Below are 18485 nucleotides of genomic sequence, written 5' to 3'. Positions count from 1 at the left end.
ATACTGCTCCAATCTATAGACGCTTTGCAGAAGCTGTGCATGGACACCGCCATAACTGACCTTCAGTTTTTGTTTCCTCTTATATTGTTTCTTTCACTTCATCATTACCATAGCAGGCCAGGTTATTGCCACATTAGATTCAACTGTGTCCTTTTCTAAAGCATCGGCCTTTGTAGAGGATCGTCAACTACTGTTTCAGTTGCTCGGCATCTCGGAAAGACAAAAGAAGGTCAGCAATGGCGGCTGTGATTTGGCGCGTGTGTAAAGCGTCTATATGCACAAAGGATTTCACGAGTAGAAGAACAAGTCTATAGAAAATAGCAAAAGAATTTATCCAAAACTCGTTAGTTCTGGTTTCAGGCATGTGGTAGGATCAGGGCAACATCATTCATCAGCTTTTCAAATTACAATACCTCAACTCTGCTACACTCAAGATGAGGTTGCTGCCAATTATCTCATCACTTTTACGCCTTTCTTCCGGGTTCAGAAACCTAAAATGCCTTTTCTACTCACTTGTCTATAAATGATGTCTCAAAATTGGCCTACTTCTAGAGCACCACAAAATATAAATGCTACACGCACCTTAAAAAAAAAAGTTTCCACATTTAAATTTTAGCAAACCTTGCAGAGAGTCAATCACTGCAAGAGATGGAGGGAGACTAGTGCATGGTCAAAATCCACACGCATCTTAAGAAAAAAAAAGTTTTCACATTTACATACTTAGCAAACCTTGCAGAGAATCAATCACTGCAAGAGATGAAGGGAGACTAGTGCATGGTCAAAATCCACACGCATCTTAAGAAAAAAAGTTTTCACATTTACATTTGAGCAAACCTTGCAGAGTCAATCACTGCAAGAGATGAAGGGAGACTAGCGCATGGTCAAAGTCCACACGCATCTTAAAAAAAAAAAAAGTGTTCACATTTACATTTTAGCAAACCAGAGTTGCAGAGAGTCGATCACTGCAATAGATGGAGGGAGACTAGTGCATGGTCAAAGTCCACACATATCTTTAAAAAAAAGTTTTCACATTTACATACTTAGCAAACCTTGCAGAGAGTCAATCACTGCAAGAGATAAAGGGGGACTATACTTCGTTTCAGCTTCGGTCCAGACGCAGCCGATGCTACAAGCGCGAGCATGTGGCCCAGAACAGTGTTTGCACTGCACGAGCGCGCGTACTTGGCAGGGATGCTGAAAGCCCGGAGCTCGCGCTTGTAGCTTTGGCTGCGTCTGGACCGAAGCTGAAACGAAGTATAGTGCATGGTCAAAATCCACACGCATCTTAAGAAAAAAAGTTTTCACATTTACATTTGAGCAAACCTTGCAGAGTCAATCACTGCAAAAGATGAAGGGAGACTAGCGCATGGTCAAAGTCCACACGCATCTTAAAAAAAAAAAAAGTGTTCACATTTACATTTTAGCAAACCTTGCAGAGAGTTGCAGAGAGTCGTTCACTGCAATAGATGAAGGGAGACTAGTGCATGGTCAAAGTCCACACATATCTTTAAAAAAAAGTTTTCACATTTACATACTTAGCAAACATTGCAGAGAGTCAATCACTGCAAGAGATGAAGGGAGACTAGTGCATGGTCAAAATCCACACGCATCTTAAGAAAAAAATTTTTCACATTTACATTTGAGCAAACCTTGCAGAGTCAATCACTCCAATAGATGGAGGGAGACTAGCGCATGGTCAAAGTCCACACGCATCTTAAAAAAAAAAAAAAAAAAAAAAGTGTTCAAATTCACATTTTAGCAAACCTTGCAGAGAGTTGCAGAGTCGATCACTGCAATAGATGGAGGGAGACTAGTGCATGGTCAAAGTCCACACATATCTTTAAAAAAAAGTTTTCACATTTACATACTTAGCAAACCTTGCAGAGAGTCAATCACTGCAAGAGATGAAGGGAGACTAGTGCATGGTCAAAATCCACACGCATCTTAAGAAAAAAATTTTTCACATTTACATTTGAGCAAACCTTGCAGAGTCAATCACTCCAATAGATGGAGGGAGACTAGCGCATGGTCAAAGTCCACACGCATCTTAAAAAAAAAAAAAAGTGTTCAAATTCACATTTTAGCAAACCTTGCAGAGAGTTGCAGAGTCGATCACTGCAATAGATGGAGGGAGACTAGTGCATGGTCAAAGTCCACACATATCTTTAAAAAAAAGTTTTCACATTTACATACTTAGCAAACCTTGCAGAGAGTCAATCACTGCAAGAGATGGAGGGACTAGTGCATGGTCAAAGACCAAAAGCATTTAGGTACAAAACGGCAATCTGTGCAGGGACACCAACATGCAAAAACTCAATGTGCCAGTTCAGTGTCCCAGCTCAGATCTAACTTCTAGGCCCAGATGTTTTCAGGAATACATTGGGCAATCATTGTGGACACGGGAATAGCCTCTACGAAGGGAAGTTAGAATGGACATTTCTTCAGAGTAATAAACAATAACCCTCTACTAACGAGTGAAACCAGGTAGCAGTTGTTATTTGAGTCACTCACCTTGACGTAGTTCCCACGGTAGAAAACACAGGACTCCCTAAATAACCTGGACCGGAAAACACCCCACTTGTCCAACAAATCAGCCACTGGGTCTGCATACTAAAGCAAAAAGACAGGAAACATCAAAGGTCAGTTCCTGCACCTTCCACCACTTCAGAAAACAAGTTCTGGGATGGCCCCAAGATTTGACAACTCTAAAAAAAGAAAGAAGTCCAAACTGACATCTGAATAGAGCATACTCTAATTATCACTTTCTCTGGGTAAAGGATACTAAACTCAGCATTTTCAATTCACACACTGATCCAGAAGAATGACACCTCAGATTTTAAAGGAGCACTGAAAATATTAAAAAAGTATCAGGGTTTTTTTTTTGTCTTTTTTGTTTTTTTAGTGTGTGTGTTCTTGGTTTTATGAGCAGCCCAATTTTTTACAGAATTTATTTACATAACTGCAGTATATAAAACCGAAACAACCTCGAGTATCAAGCGAGAGAGAAGTGGCTAAACGCAAAACCTTCCATTCTGGCAGTCCCCGAATTTCACGAATCGGATGTAGCAGATATGCTTGCAGTCCCTAATGTTTGCAAGGTTGGAAAGCCGAAATGAGAGCATTCTGGGCAGGGAGGTATTGCTAGCTTCAGTGACTCTGTGCAATCCCTCTTCCATAGCGTTCCTAAGGGTGGTGGGGTGACAACCCTAGAGCCCTAGGAAAGAACAAAGCTGCTGCTTCGATTCACAGAGATAAGCTCTAGTGACACTTCACAACCGCAAAAATAGTGGCCGGATTCCAGGCGTACAAATTGAAAATAAACAGCATCTGCTGCTGCTTGACTACGAATAACCACAGTCAATAAAGTGATTAGCCCCAGAAAACAAACCCTGCCTACCGAAGATCAAGATAAGCAAACTCCCTTCAATGGCAGTTTTAAACTAGAGCTGAAGCCAGCCAGCCAGCACCCCCCCTTTCCGTTATATTTCGGTATTGCTGCAGAGTCGCAACACGCCATATACTCTGTGTTTAACACAAATGCAGTGTTAACTTTTTGCTTAACTCTGGGCTGCACACATTGACTTCAGAAACTCTTTCTGCATGAGAGCGTTTTTTTGCCATTTTAGTGGATGTTGGTTTTGGGACAACCCGAGTAGTCCTTTTCAGTTACGAGTGAGGTTGCGGTACTGTTGCGGTAAACCCAATTCTTGCGTACAATTAATGCACACTCTTAAAGTATGCAACATCTTTTAAAAATGAAGTGTTTGCAGTATGTGTATCGCCCTCAGCACCGGCAACAAATAATAGGTGACAAATGTTACACGTGCATTATTTTTCTCTCTTATTACTGATGCACAGTGACAAAAATACTAATAGCTCAGTGACCGTTTAATCTATTTGTGAATGAAGTGCTTCGATTAAAATTCAGTCAGTACTCCTGGAACACGTGACATATTCCCGCCACAAAATGAAACTACCATAAAATACCAGGGAATTGCCCACTTTGACTGAAAACTGGGTTAATCTAGAGATGGTCAAATGAGTAAAAACCAAGATGGCAGCCAATAATGAGCTTTAAAGGCAGGGTGAACGAAATCAAAGGAAGCATTTATTTTCACACGATAAATGATGGGGGGGGGGACACTAGTACCTACCAGTCACTACGCTTGTTCGATTTACCTGCACTTCCTGCACTGGTGCAGAAAAGTGTGGGGTGGTGTACTTCCGGTCCTATCTCAAAACACATACTGGAAATGCACTGCCCTACACTTTTCTGCACCGGTGCAGGAGGTTTAGGGAAATCAAACGAGCCTACTCAAACCAGAAAACGACTCTTCCAAGCGAGTGCAGAATACAGTGATGCGATTGGCCTAAGCCATTTTGGAGCACCTTTCGGAGCAGCCAAAACAGTGTTTTAAAGCAGCAAAAGTGGCCTTTGGAGCAGCCAAAACAGTGTTTTAGAGCAGTAAACGTGGCTTTTGGAGCAGCAAAAGTGGCTTTTAAAGCAGATATTCTTGGAAAAAAAATTATTTGTTTTAAGTGCTGGGCAAATAAAAGCACTTTGCTCACCGCAATAAACAAATTATAATCAGGTTATACCACGGGAGTCTTTCAACATGTTAACTGAAACGCCAGTGACATGATACATTTTGCAATGCTTCAGTTAAATGATACATATATGTATATGCATTGTTTACCCACTACAAATAAATCGGAACCAAACTGCACATATTAAAATTTATTTGAAAATAAGCTGCTTCGTAGTAAACACCACAGCATTAGGTTGACTAGTTATATAATAAATTGAAGCACTCTCCGACTGATGAAACACGTATCTACAGCAGTGCAATCTGAAATTGTACACAAGGGTGCATTACGACTAGCAGGTGCTTTTCTTTGTTTTTCAAAACTTTCTGCAAAGCTGCTGGAAGCCTCACTTTGCCTTCGGCAAGTAATGAATGTCCACTTTCAATGTCTCCAAAGAGAGATTAAGACATCCCACGAGTGTATGCACTCCGTGCGACGCGACTGGCGCGCCGCCAGGCGGCCGGTACCGAAGGTAGGCAGTGAGAAGCCCAGAGAAAACGAAACCGAAACCACGCCGCGTACGTTGGTACGCATTGAAGTCGGAGTGGTGCGGTTGCGCCGGGTTCACAGCATGAAGTGCTGCCTGTGCTACGTCATTAAGCGGTTCAATAGTTATGGGTCGTATCTCGTGGAGACAAAGTTTCAGCTTTTCACCTCGCCGGTGTTTTGTGGGACAGCGACAACGATGGAGCCGTGCCGTACGACGCGAGAAATTTGGTCTCCCGATCATGTCTGCCACTGTGTCGGCACGGCTGACATATTCCACACTGCCGCTTTGCGCTCTGCGTTTGTTTTCGTACCAGTAACGCCTACATGTGTCAGCGCCGATGGGACGAACTGAAATGCTGTCCCACACTCGCGGGTATGCAGTGCCAAATTCGTTGGAGGAATGCCCTCCAAAGAAGTTCAGTCCCCATCGTACGTGTCGATGATATTTGCGGACAAGTATGGCACGCAATCTGTACTTCATGAAGAAAGATTCGAACGGTAAAAAAAGGGACAAATATAAATCTAGAGAAAACAACAATGAAAATCGGAATCACTGGAGAATCGACATTTGAGTATGGAAGTTTATGTGGTGTGCTTTCTTTCTTGATAAGCCTCCTTTTGGATGTGGAAACGCTGACACCCCGAGTTCTGTAGACAACAATTTTGTTTTCTCGACTTTAAAGCCACCTGTCGCAAAGTGGTTCGAACTGGAAGTACCGTCCATTGGTTCCTTCCTACCTGTAAAGTGTGCACCTCCTACGATGAGTGGTATTATCTGACAGCCTTTGACGGTCAAAGCCAGGTCCCATTTAGTCACTAAATTTCCACGTGGTTTAGCTATGCCAATTCTTTTTGTTATAATAAGTGTTGTGCCAAGTGACGGTCATGTCAAAGTACCTGTGCGCCGAAAATCCCCCCTCCCCCTTCCCCCAGCACCTCGCACAACAGGTTACTACTCAACAGCTGACCGCAAAAGCCCTTGGCGGCCAAACCGTGTTTTGGCCGACAACTTTGTTTCCTCGGCTTTGGAACCACTTTTCGTAAAGTTGTTTCAATTGAAAGTACAGTCCACTAGTCCCTTCCTACCTCTAAAGTCTCCACCTCCCCCGACCAGTGGTATTCTCTTGACAGCCTTTTCATGGTCAAAACCGGTTCCCATTGAGTTACGCCGCCAAAACCAAATGTTCAACTGGTTTTCCTATGCCACTTTTCTTTTTTGTATAATAAGTGCTGTGTCATGTTACTGTCAAGTCTAAGCACCTGTGTGCTCAAATCTGCACTTTGCACAGCACGCTATAACACAACATTTTGGGTCCAATATTGGATATCCCGTACAGTTTTATTTCTTTATTCGTTAGAAACCTAACTTTTACCTGCTGTCTTAAAGAAACTTGGCACTCTTCGTGCACAAACTTAGTGAACGTCTCACTCGCCTCCAAATATCATCGTTCCAGCAGTCATAGGTTTACAGCGACGAGCGAAGTAAATTTCCCACTCAGAGCAATTAAGGTGGCGGCCGTCCTGTTTTTCGGAAAATTGCTCCTACTCCTTTTTCGGCCGCAACTAGAGAAATTACCCCTAATAACGACTCAAACTCAATATATAAGAAGTGGAGAACAGCTAAATGCCCTTCTGCCCCAGCACTCATGCAACGTCACCCTCAACTTATCGGCTCAAAAAGCAAAAAGTTTCGTCCGTGCGCGCTTCCGCCGCCACAGCTTGGCATGCGAAAAGGCGCCGCAGGCTGCTGAACGCGCCTCACAGTCGAACGCCAGCTCCTTCGCTAGCGGCGCTGCGCGCGTTTTTCAGAGCGCCCCCTATAGTTCCCGCACGGAGTGTATAGTGCCGTAGGCGTTGCCGAGCAATTCCGAAAAACCGCTTGCCACCGCCTTACTGGTTCCAAACGTGTCAGCTTTTTGTCAAAAGTAAACAAACGTAAAGAAATGGATTGCAAGCGTCACGGCTGATGCCTCTGTCGTGCAATCATGTTCGCATGCACGTGAGGGCAACTTCGGCAGCTTGCAGTTGCACGTGCTTCAAAAGTAAGTAAACGTAAAGAAATGGATTGCAAGCGTCACGGCTGATGCCTCTGTCGTGCAATCATGTTTGCATGCACATGAGGGCAACTTCAGCAGGCTTGCAGTTGCACGTGCTTCGTCACGCGAGCGGAGACGGCTGTTCAATCGAAACCGAAACCATGTCACTCCACTCCGTCGCCCACTGGTTCTCAAAATTGTATGCAAAATCTAACTGTCCAGCAAACAACAAAATTCAGTCCAGCGGCGCGTGCTTGCCAGGCCGGCAGGCGAGGTACAAGCTAAACACACAGAAAAAAAAAGGCTGAGCGCATCGATACAAGACATCGCAAGCCAGGGTCAAAACGTTCTTGAAGCGGTTTGTGCAATGACTGAACTCAGACAAGCAAGCCAGCTGTGCGGTTTCAGCGTGCAGACATTGCCTTCTTTGCTTTAGCTCACTTCTCTTCACCAACTTTCTTTCGCGGCAGATTTTTCACGTACCGGGGTCCCTTTTGAAAGAAAGCCCACCGAGAGAAACCTAGGTAATCAATACTTCGGCACAGCAGTCTTTGATTTAAAGGGGGATTTGTGTAGTAGCATGTGCTTTAAACAAGAACAGGAATGTTGATGACCTTGCGGCGGTCCTTAGGTTTCAGTTTAGAAAGCGCCACATCTACAGCAACCTAGGGACGGCAACAATCGACGTCATGCGACCACGGTGACCGAGGCAGGGACCAAAGGCAGTATTCCCACGGCCGTTGCTTTCAGGAGCGAGTGCTTCAGCTCACTCCCGCCGCGCAAAAACAGGGTTTCGTTTCACAACATGACGGCATGGCTGGTACCCAGCACGCTAGTGTCGGAGCAACCGCACACGCTTGCATCTATCGTTGCAAAAATTTTAAAAAGACGCAAAACGAGACTTTTGAGACAACAAAAGCGCGAAGTGAGACACGGCGGGAAAAACCATGCAAGACAAGATGGACGATTGATGTAGGGGACTTTATGTCGGGCGGCCGCTTGCGCCACCTAACTCATGCATGCTCAATTACGGTGCTCAGTTTAGTTTTGGTTTTGAAAGGCAACCGAAATTGGCACTTGGCGCAAGCTTGATGCACATTACCCATATTCTGGCAAAATGTAGCAGTATTGGCGCAATTGGCACAGCAATCACATCAGTGAGAATAGGAGGTCAATGCTCTTGTCACAAGTAGTTTTTTCTTTGCCATCACAAGAAAGCAGATATCCCCGCCATCACCTTTCGGGGCCGCCACAAGAGGGCGATTATTTTCGGCTGATGCCGGTGCTTTGGAAAGAAAAGAAAAGCTCGCGTTTATTAATCTATGCTACACAAAAAAAAATATATATATATGTATTAACACCAGCAAAAACTAGCTATTTGAAGGTCCACAAACTGCACAGCTGCCAAAATATAATTAAGGGGGACACTACCCAGAAAAAAACATTTCTACAAAAAAGGTTCATTTTGAAAAATGCCATATTTACATCCACCAACATCTAGAGTATGCCCAGAGTTTCATTAGTTTACACAGCATAATTAATTTTTTATAAATTATTTTCGGTCCACCAATGCTAAAGAAAAGGTTGGGGTTGGAGCACTTTGAATGCATTTTTCTCCGTTCCGCTTTTTGGCATAAATTTCACTTTAAGAAAGCTATCGTTTGTTAATGGGACAAGAGAAAAGACTCGCTCATTGTTTTTCCTAACTGCAATTTTATGGGCAATGCATCTGTTGAATTGTTTTTTTCACTATGAGGATGTCTTTTATAGAAGATATTAAGATTTTGTTGACGACATAAACGGCAAAAAATCTATTTGATTTTTTACTGCAATGTTTGCATAAATTACTTTTTGGAAATTTTGTGTTCACAGTTGCACTCTCCACGCACTCTGCTGCAGATCTAGAATACAAAAATGTTGGGTATTACATTAGTTTCCTAACGATTGTTTTCCTAAACAAAGTCTGTGTGTTCCTGATAAAAACAATTATTTTATTCTACAATTGATGCACACAGATGAAACTTTGCACTGCATTCTGCCTTGCAACTGCCAGTATATACTGTAAATTTCATTCTTATCAACCAAAGGTTCAAAAGTCGACCCTCTTGGGAAGTGTCCCCCCTTAAAAGAGCTTAGACACTAAAAAAAAGAGGAAAGCATCGCACATCATATCATACTCAAACTTTACTTTCTTAATGCCGGAATGTAAGGTGAGATAGGCAATTATCTCTCTATAACAGCACAACGAAAAAGAAAAATAAATAAAGAAGCGAGATCATTTAAGTAATTAACCGCTCTAAGACGGCATTTGTGCTTTCAATATTAGCTTCTGCCGCTCGCACAAGTCACTCATTTTCACAGGAGTTTGAAATAGGAGGGAACTTGTTTCTCACAACCAAGCAGACAAAAACAAAGGGATACGACCAATTTCACGCCAAATAATGCATCTCTGCTGCGACCGCCAGGCTTCTGTCACCCGTCTGATGGCCGCGCACTGCCCCATAACGCCCTCGCCGGCGTGCTTGGCGACACTCTCACGGCCACCGCAACTCCCCATTCTGGTGCACCCTATCCCTGGTAAACCTGACCCCCCCCACTTTCCCCTTTGCAAGATGAAGAGAAAATACAGAGAGAAAAAAGGGCAGCTTGTGTACTGTCAGCTTTGTGACACCATACGCACATTGGACAAGGTGCTGGTTTTACGAATAGGGACTCGCAATAAAGAAACATACTGAGCAATCGCTTTAACAGTGGAATTTTGCCGAGTCACCAACTTGGAAGAAAAATTACAAAAGGGCAGACCTTTACAAGTGGTTTCTTTCTATGGCTCTTTGATAATGTCCGCCTGATCACTCCTGTTACAGACAACATCTAGCAATGTCTTGCTTTGCATTGTATAATGTTCATCGGCCGTTTTGATGGTCAACATGGCACCGGATGTTTCCCCATTTGCAAATGTCGTTGATATCCAATGAAACAAAGTGTTTCCCTTACAACTCAAACAGTCAGCACTCTGGTCAAAGCTATACAAATGTACACAATGCAAGAAGGGAAGCCAGGATACATACCGAAGCCAAGTGAATTATCAAGATGCCCTCTACTTTGACTACAATTTCATTATTCGAGTACACTTAATGTTTAAAGGTGTACATTAAAGGGGTACTCTGGCCATTTGTGGAGCTACCCAAACAAATTGCATTTTTTTAATACCCAAACTTCAGTCTTCATGATACGCTATTTCTTGACTTAAAATTCAAAATAGCTATTGAGAAAACTAAATGAAAATGATGCCGAAACCAACATTCAAATTTTTGTGCGCTCTCCAGTGGTGTGATGACCCAATTAAAGACTACCCTTGCGACACTTTCAGGTCGCAAGGGTAGTCTTAAAAAGAGTATGTCTAGCTTTCTTTACTGCTTCTCAGTGAATGAGCTCCCAAGCATTCTTTTCCCACAATCAAACATCTTGTAGTCAGTTCACAACGTAGTATACTGCTTACTTTGCACCATTTCTGTCGTCACACTTCAGTGTTGTCAGTAGGGGCTCGGTTTGGGTAACCGGACAGAACCTCACTGGACAAAAGCTCACCGCTTTTTTGCCGTACCCAGACAGAAGCTCACTTTTCTTTTTTTAACGAGCCGGACGAAAGTCTACTCGGGGTAAAATGGGCTGGGCTAAACTGCTGGCTAACTGCGGTCACGTCAAGAGCCCTCTGAAAAGTACAGGGTGTCCCCCCCAACAAAACTTCACAAGGTTTTTACCGCAAAAATAAACTAGGCATTGCCAAACACTCATTTTCCATCCAAATGCAGCGCTAGAGGACCAAACCAGACACCAAAGTTTCAGCACTAACTGTTATCTCATTCAAAAGTTACGAGTGATTCTCTGAAAATTTCAAGGGGAAACTGGCGGAGAACAGAACTCTCAAATACATGGAGCTTTACAACACCAGAAACCAAAAACAGGCAAAAATTATATTTATTTTCCCATTGAAATTTTCAGGAAATCACTTTTAAATTTTAATTAAGATATTGGTTCATGCTGAAAATTTTACATCTGGATCGGACCTCTAGTGCTTCCTTTGGGTGGAGAATGAGAGGTCGGCAATGCTTAGTTTATTTTTGCGGATAAAAAAGCACTTTAAATTTGTATCTTTCAAACCCGGCTAAAGACCGACGACCAGTTTGCGCTTTCCACTTTTCTCCCGCTTCCCCCCCCCTTCTACACTTGTCCACCGCTGCCTGTTTCCTTCTCCCCTATGGTGAGGACGACCTTCTGCCTTGCAGAAACTGGAGTCTGGCCTTTACCAAGGACAAACATTTAGAGGTCGTGTTGGGATTTTTCCCACGAGTGGATCACTCAGGATGACCGTGCTCAGACAATGACCGGAATTTCCTCCAGAGCTGTGGAATCTGCGCGAGGCCACGCCAAGGGATGAGGACAAGACCAATAACTTGTGTGAAGGGTAGAAGAACGGGTTCCACACGCTTGTGGGAGAGGACCATCCAAGTGTCTGGAGGCCGATTGAATGTTTTCAACTCGATAAAGCATTGGTCACTATAGCTACATAATTTCTCATAAAACACAATGCTTAATTTGCCATATCATTTGAGCTCATGTAGAAAACCAAACAATTTTACCCAGGTGAGCTTTTGTCCGGGTTCATGAGTAAGAGTGGTGAGCTTCTGTCCGGTGAGCTTCTGTCTGTGACTCCTCAGTTTGAGAACCACAAGGACAACGAAACTTGAAAATGCAATAACTTTTTTTACACAATACTTGGGGGACTGGAACAGCCGTGTCTATCAGTGTGTTGAATCACTTTTGAGGCAAAGCAGCAACCATAAAAAAATCGCCGAGTACCCCTTATGTTGCATTTTAAAATTCTGGAACTTCTGTGCACCTCCCACAGCTGTTTTAACAAATACACCGGGTCCTTCTTTAGTAAAGCAAAGCTCTCAAGACCATTAATACAGCCAACCAACCATTAATAGAGCCTTGAACTCATTGCAGACTAGGAAAGAGTTTAAACCATGCTCTGTCTTCAATACGACCCTTATCGGCCATTCTATGTTGAAAATCACGAGTCAGATCTTTTGGCATAGTGTGCACTAAAGGAAGTGTCACAGTACAATCTTAAGGTTACAGAACAATCTAGCAACAGTATAGACACTGTGAAAGCACAAAAAGTGTGACGAGAAAAATTTCAATCCAATTAAACAGCTCAATAGGAAGCTGTACAATGCCACGCACATGCATTTCTGGTGCATTCGCACGACTGAGTTCCTCTCCGAGGAGAGGATTAAACGTCATCGAGCTTTGAGGTGACATGTTCCGCGTCGCAGATGTTCGCTAATCCCCCGAGGTTGCGGGGAGCCAAAGAGAATCAATCTGTGACCGGCCACAGACAGAATATCTGTTCCTTTGTCCACCTGCTTTTGGAGAAGGATTATGACCAACAGCGTGTGGGGCAACTTTTCTTTTCCCCCTGCTTTTAGTTCGACGAGTCCCCAAAGGTCGCCTGGAGGTTTGCCAAAAGAAAGCTCCACATGTGACTCCGCGTGCGAATGCTCGCTTGGATTTTCTGCACCGCATCCGCCTTCTCGTGTCTTTTCCTTCTCGCAGCCCTATGACGTACTCGGTTTTCTCCATATATCTCTCGTGCAAACACACCATTATTCGGGCAGTGGTTTCACTGCACGTTTCAAGGCCATGTTTCAAACTAACCACTTTTAAACAAAGGGATTTTTTGGCCCGGTTCACGGGCCGGAACAGACAAGCAGGTTGTTGCAAGTTAGTTGCTTAGTGTGAATAATGAAACTGACCAGAAGCAACTTTTTGCAGCCTCACACAATTGCTGCCAACTTTTTTTGCGTAGGTCGAGACAAGTGAAAATTCGCTTCATCAGATACCTCAATGACTCACACAAACTGGGAAATCTGGTGTCTCCTTGACAATGGAAAAAGCACAAAAACTTTACATCATACAACCCAAAACTGAACCTCTATGAAGATGATTGTGTCCTTGAGAAATTATATGGCCCCAGCTGGTGAACACTGTTATTTCTGGCCCAGCTTCCAGAAAATCCTTCCGTTTTCAATCTCGACCCCAAAAAAGAGTAAACTCAACATGACTCCGTTTTAAAATCGAAACAATAATTCACGATTGTGTTTTCGTATATTCCCAACACATTTGAAGTACCTATGACATTTAATAACCCTTTCCTTTAAAGTTGGAGAATGTAGACCACAATATATTTATTTCATAGCAACTTAATTTTTTTTTTACAGTGGAATTGTAGACAAGTTTATTATGCATAGAAAAGAAGTGGTATGTGAACAAAGCTAGCCCAGATCACAAAATTTCTTTCCCGAGATATTATTTAGAAAGTGGCACTTAAAGGGACACTGAAGTTGATTCTGAGATCGTCCTTTTGTGGAGACAATTCAATCTAGACACTCTAAGCATCCTAACCAACCCAAAACCACAACCGTGCGTAGCTTATTTCCTCGTTAAAAGCGTGTTCAAAGATTGTGACACGCTCTTTTTGAGAAGAATTTTCTTCCGAGTGCAATGGTCGATGAAAGACGCTTGTCGGCAAGGTGCAAGCGATGGCTTCGCCCACGGAGAAAAAAGACGAGCCTTATTTGAATGTGTAGCTATCAGACTCCCTTCAAAACGAGTTATAATAAAATCATTCGGAATCTGCACGTATGTAGGGCTTTGATTGTTCCACACAATGTAATCCGCGACAAAAAGAGTCTTCTATTGCCCCGAGATGAATAGGCAGTTTTGTAATATAGGACTTGGTATATGTGAGAACACATTTTAAACAATATAAGATCAAAAATGACTTTAATGCCCCTTTAAATGTAAAGAGGAACAAGATGTTTTTTATTTCAATTCTTCCGCGTGGCTAAATTGATCTATGACATCCAAAAGTAGTAAAAAGACCCAAATTGTTTACATGTGCATCCTGTTTCCATGCGATAAATACTATGGCCAAATAAAATATGTCTTTTCCCTTTTGGAAGGAAGCAGTGTATGTGCACTGCCACAGCCCAAATCCTTTCCTTCTCAAAACCTTCACTGCTTTGCTTGCATCTATCTTTGTGTATTTACATGGAATCTGTCATCGCTTCATACTGATTCCCACTCACCTGCTGCTCTAACTAGTAAACTACACATTGAGCAAATAACAATAAACAATAGACCGAGGGCCGAACTGCTAAGCACAGTCTTCATTCAGCACTGACAAGTGAAACAAAGCCTAGAAAAAAAGTCACCTTTGCAAGGCTGGCCGTGAATAAGACACATTCGTAAGCATCTCCCACTCGCTGTAAGAACTCATCTACATAAGGCCTCTTTAAAACATAAACCTGCGGAAGAAGAAACAAGACAAAAAAACAGATTACACGCCAGACACACAGAGGTCATGTGCACTCAAGAAGAAATTTGAGCCACAACTGAAGCAGCGCCTAGAAATGCCATCCTCAGCACAGAACAGAAAGCGCCTGCAAAGTTGTACCATAATTTCAGATTGTATTACGTGCAGTGAACACAGGGAAAAATTTGCGCAGAAAATTCCTCCGCGTGCGCAATGTGTGGTATTGGATGTCTGCGGATTCAACTCTAGAAATTTAACAATCCAACAAGTGCCGTGTAACTAGCAATTAAAATCCAAAAGCTCTCTATGAAGTTTACAGGAAGACGCGAGCAAATAGAAGTTAGACATTTGTCAAACTTCATCAAGGATAAATGAGGAGCATGAAAGTATAGTACCTACTAAATGCACTACCAACAAAAGCTCTTTCTCCTTGCCCCTCCATGAACAAGAAAAACCGTGGCATGCAGTTTAGGCAAGCGATTCGGACACCTCCAGAAGAGCCTGGTTGTTGCCCAAGTCGAGTTCCCAGTCTCCGCACATGCATCCTAACCAACCTCTCCGAGTGGATTGCATCTCTTGAACAGACGGTAAAAATCACCGAGGGGGCCGCAACCCTCACTACAGTGTTTACGTATTGTGGAGACAAATTAGGCATTTTCAAAGATTGAATCAGTGTGTACAGCCCAAAATTTTATATAGGTCACAACTATCTTTTCCCACATTTGCTCTACCCAGAAAAGAAGCAAATTTATAGTCACCCTCTCCCAATGTAAGGAAAAAAAAACATGTAGAAAAATTTAAATTACTAGCTAAAGATGGTGCCAGTCATGTTACATAGATCTGTCCCTAGTAACACCGTAGAATACCGTGCATCCGCGCCCACCCCTAAAATTTGAAACACCTGAAAAAATATCCGCAGTACATATATATGTAAAATTGATGACCTCACATGCGCCCATCCCCCATTTTCTTGCGATTATTTTCAAATTTTGAGGGGGCGCTTGCTCGGTATTTTACAGTCATTTTTTAATATAGTTTAAGCACTATTTCAGATGTGGATAAGCCATTAACGGGCACTATTGTTTCCAAGGTCTGTAGGCTTCACTGCATCAGCGGGGTCTGGTTCCTCGGCAATTGCTCGGGGCAGATAGACGGCAATGCTGACCTACACCACCCAATTGGCTACAAACATTGCCCGTAGGTGTCCATCAGAGCCGTGCAGTCGCTATGCAGCCAAATTACCCTAGGCTTCTGTTGTTAGTTCATGCCTGAGGCACAGAAAGTATGCACAGCAAGATTCCAAAGGACGTCTTTACCATTTGTGTTTGCATACAGAAAACAGAAATTCACCCTCTAAAGATGAAGCAAAACAAAAATGGCACACCCTGAACAGTTGCAAAACACCCAAGTTTAACATAACACCGAATAAAACTGGTTTGCCCTCACAGATTGCAGGTGACCTTTGGGTCCTGTCTATGAAATAGAAGGAACAGAATAAATTTACAACTCCCACCAACATTCCTTCACATCAAGAGGCTCGCATGGTGCAATTAGACAGTTCATGGGCAACACAACTAGCACACGGAATGCTGCCTGGACAACATGGTTGCCATGTTACACATAACGCAAGCAGCTTCATTGAGAACTTTACGAAAGAACGGTCATATAGCAGAAGTGATGTACGTACCTGGTGCACTGTACCATCTATTTCTACGGGAACGACAAAATCTGCGTTGCTGATGGGCTGAAATGAGAAAAAAAAAAAAAAGGCCACTAAGCAAGACTTTTGACATGACCGTCCTTCATGACAATGGCAACGTTTCATTTCGTCACCGTTAGCTCGGTCACTTCTCAATGACAGCTTCACAATTTTTGCACCTGTACACTTTAATCAGCCAGGGGGATAACAGGGCTCCTAACATAAAGCCAACATAAAGGAACTTGTGAAAAAGTACATCACCCCACCGCTTTCTCAAATGAACTGGACTGAGACCACGGCTGTAAAAGCGAGACATCAACGCAGAACATCCGTTAACAAAGAAACACGTGTCCACCACGACTCTATGAGACTTTTGTACGATGAACGATAAGCCAGAACTCCACAGCAGTGAAACATATGACCTCGTCAAAGATGCATTGTGTGCCTTTCATTCTGATGTTTCATAGGAGGCTAACTTTTGCACATAATTATGCAATGCAAGGTCAGCTTGGACTTCAGGAATGGCACCATTTATAATCATGCCTCAATTAAACTGACAGCCCGACATATCAAACAAAAACTTATGCAACCTATTCACGACCCTGTCAGCCCAGCTTGACATGTTGCACAACATGCAGCATAGACTCACCTTGAATGAACTATGAACCAAGGTTTCGTCTAAGTCAATGATGAGACAAATCTTGTGTAGGTCTTGATGACGCACAGGAGGCAATAGGAACTTTCCCTGCAACTAAAATTGGGCCGTGTTATGAAATACTCAGTACTAAGTACAAGGGACGAGAATTTTCATAGATCATTCCTACACTCCCATATGCAAACTGCAGCAGACCCTCTCTGAAATTCAGTGTCGTCTAATAGCACAAATGTAGCAGCTCAACTTTTCCCATACTAATGGCAGCATTGAAAATATAGCATTTCACTGCACATCATCACAGTCGATAGCAGACAAAATTATGTTCTTAAGCGTAGAGCTGCTTCCCAATTTTGGTGCTGATAAAGGGTCAGTCAGTCAGTACAGAGTATGACCCGAGTAAGCCATTGATCAAACTTTCCACATCAAGAAGCTTTAGAACAAAAGTGCTAACAGACTAGACCAACCTCAAACGAACACAGACACAGCACTTGAATCCAATTTGTGTATCGCATTGTGCAGCTACCGCCTGCAATGCTGAGGCCTCATATCATCTGCTTGGTCAACTTTTTCCCTCATCAGTCAGTTAGTATGGCACAGATGTCATACACTCAGATGACGATAGTGATCAAGGTGTCCAGAGTGAATTTCAGAAAGGGTCTCTAGTGACGTCACTGTTGCGCATGTACACCGCTGTTGGAAAAATGTGTTGCACCAGAGTGTAAACTGTGAAGCTCAACATGGTCACTGCTGGTTTTGCATCTCCAACAAGTAAGCCTGCAGAAATACTGAGTGATGCCAACAAACATGGTGGCAGATACCTCTTTAGGTCAATCCTTCTTATTTGTGCAGCCCATAGCTTTCCTTATTTTCATAGCACAATTAAAATTAAATTTCTTTCCCAAAAAGTGGTGAATTTTGTCAATCAGTACTTTCACCTAAGCAGCCATATTGAGAAAATGTTACAAATATCCATAAATGTGTGAGATTCAACAATTCGTCTCTGTAAGGGTGCCTATTTATCACTGATATTCTAAAACAGCCGTTCATGGCACTGCATCCGTACTAGTGTGTGTGCTTTCCTAATTTCTAACACAGACAGAAGGGTCAAACAGGACAGCTTTCCAAAGCCCCACCAAAAACCTTTGGCACATTTTTCCAACAGGTTGCAGGCAATGTAGCACAAGTGAGGAAGGAAGTCATCATCCCAACCAACAGACATTAGAAACCTTTCAACGTGTATTCCTGATGCCGGGAAGTCATCATCCAAGACATTATCAGAATGTTGTTATAGCACAATACGCCGCAATATACGGACACCAGATTTGGACAGAACCTTTGCAAAGTTAATGTTCATCTCCCTTGACGTTATGGGCACTTTGCAGACGTCTCCCCACCCCAAAGGTGCTGCTACCCATTTCAATGGGGTGCACTAGTAGCTGACGTTAGACGGCGGTAGTCTTTACCAGGTTAGTGTTACTGATTTTGGTATACTCTTGAGCTGCATACTCTCTACCGAGCATGGGAATCTGCGACGCCTGGTTTTGCTGCACTTGTGCAATTGGAGATGACGACAGTGGCGCCATCGGTTGAGAGGTCGCAGCTTGCTGCTGCTGTTGCTGCTGACGCGACAACTTT

General features: G+C 43.1%; 1 protein-coding gene across 3 annotated transcripts in view; it reads right to left on the bottom strand.

The window, feature by feature from the left end:
- The window catches only part of LOC8035684 (carboxy-terminal domain RNA polymerase II polypeptide A small phosphatase 1), an 81626-nt gene that overhangs the window by 17403 nt on the left and 45738 nt on the right, over nt 1-18485 (bottom strand). For all 3 annotated transcript variants that reach the window (XM_040503782.2, XM_029974303.4, XM_040503780.2), the window contains exons 3-6: nt 16845-16946; nt 16184-16240; nt 14396-14488; nt 2512-2610 (exon numbers count right to left, since the gene is read on the bottom strand). In XM_040503782.2, coding sequence (XP_040359716.1) covers nt 2512-2610; nt 14396-14488; nt 16184-16240; nt 16845-16946 — 351 coding nt within the window. The remainder of the gene's footprint in view (nt 1-2511; nt 2611-14395; nt 14489-16183; nt 16241-16844; nt 16947-18485) is intronic.

The sequence above is a fragment of the Ixodes scapularis genome, unplaced genomic scaffold (assembly GCF_016920785.2).
Source record: "Ixodes scapularis isolate PalLabHiFi unplaced genomic scaffold, ASM1692078v2 PGA_scaffold9__187_contigs__length_104089568, whole genome shotgun sequence".
Classification (NCBI taxonomy): Eukaryota; Metazoa; Arthropoda; class Arachnida; order Ixodida; family Ixodidae; genus Ixodes; species Ixodes scapularis.
Note: the sequence above shows the minus strand (reverse complement) of the source record. Positions and strands in the feature narration are given on the sequence as shown.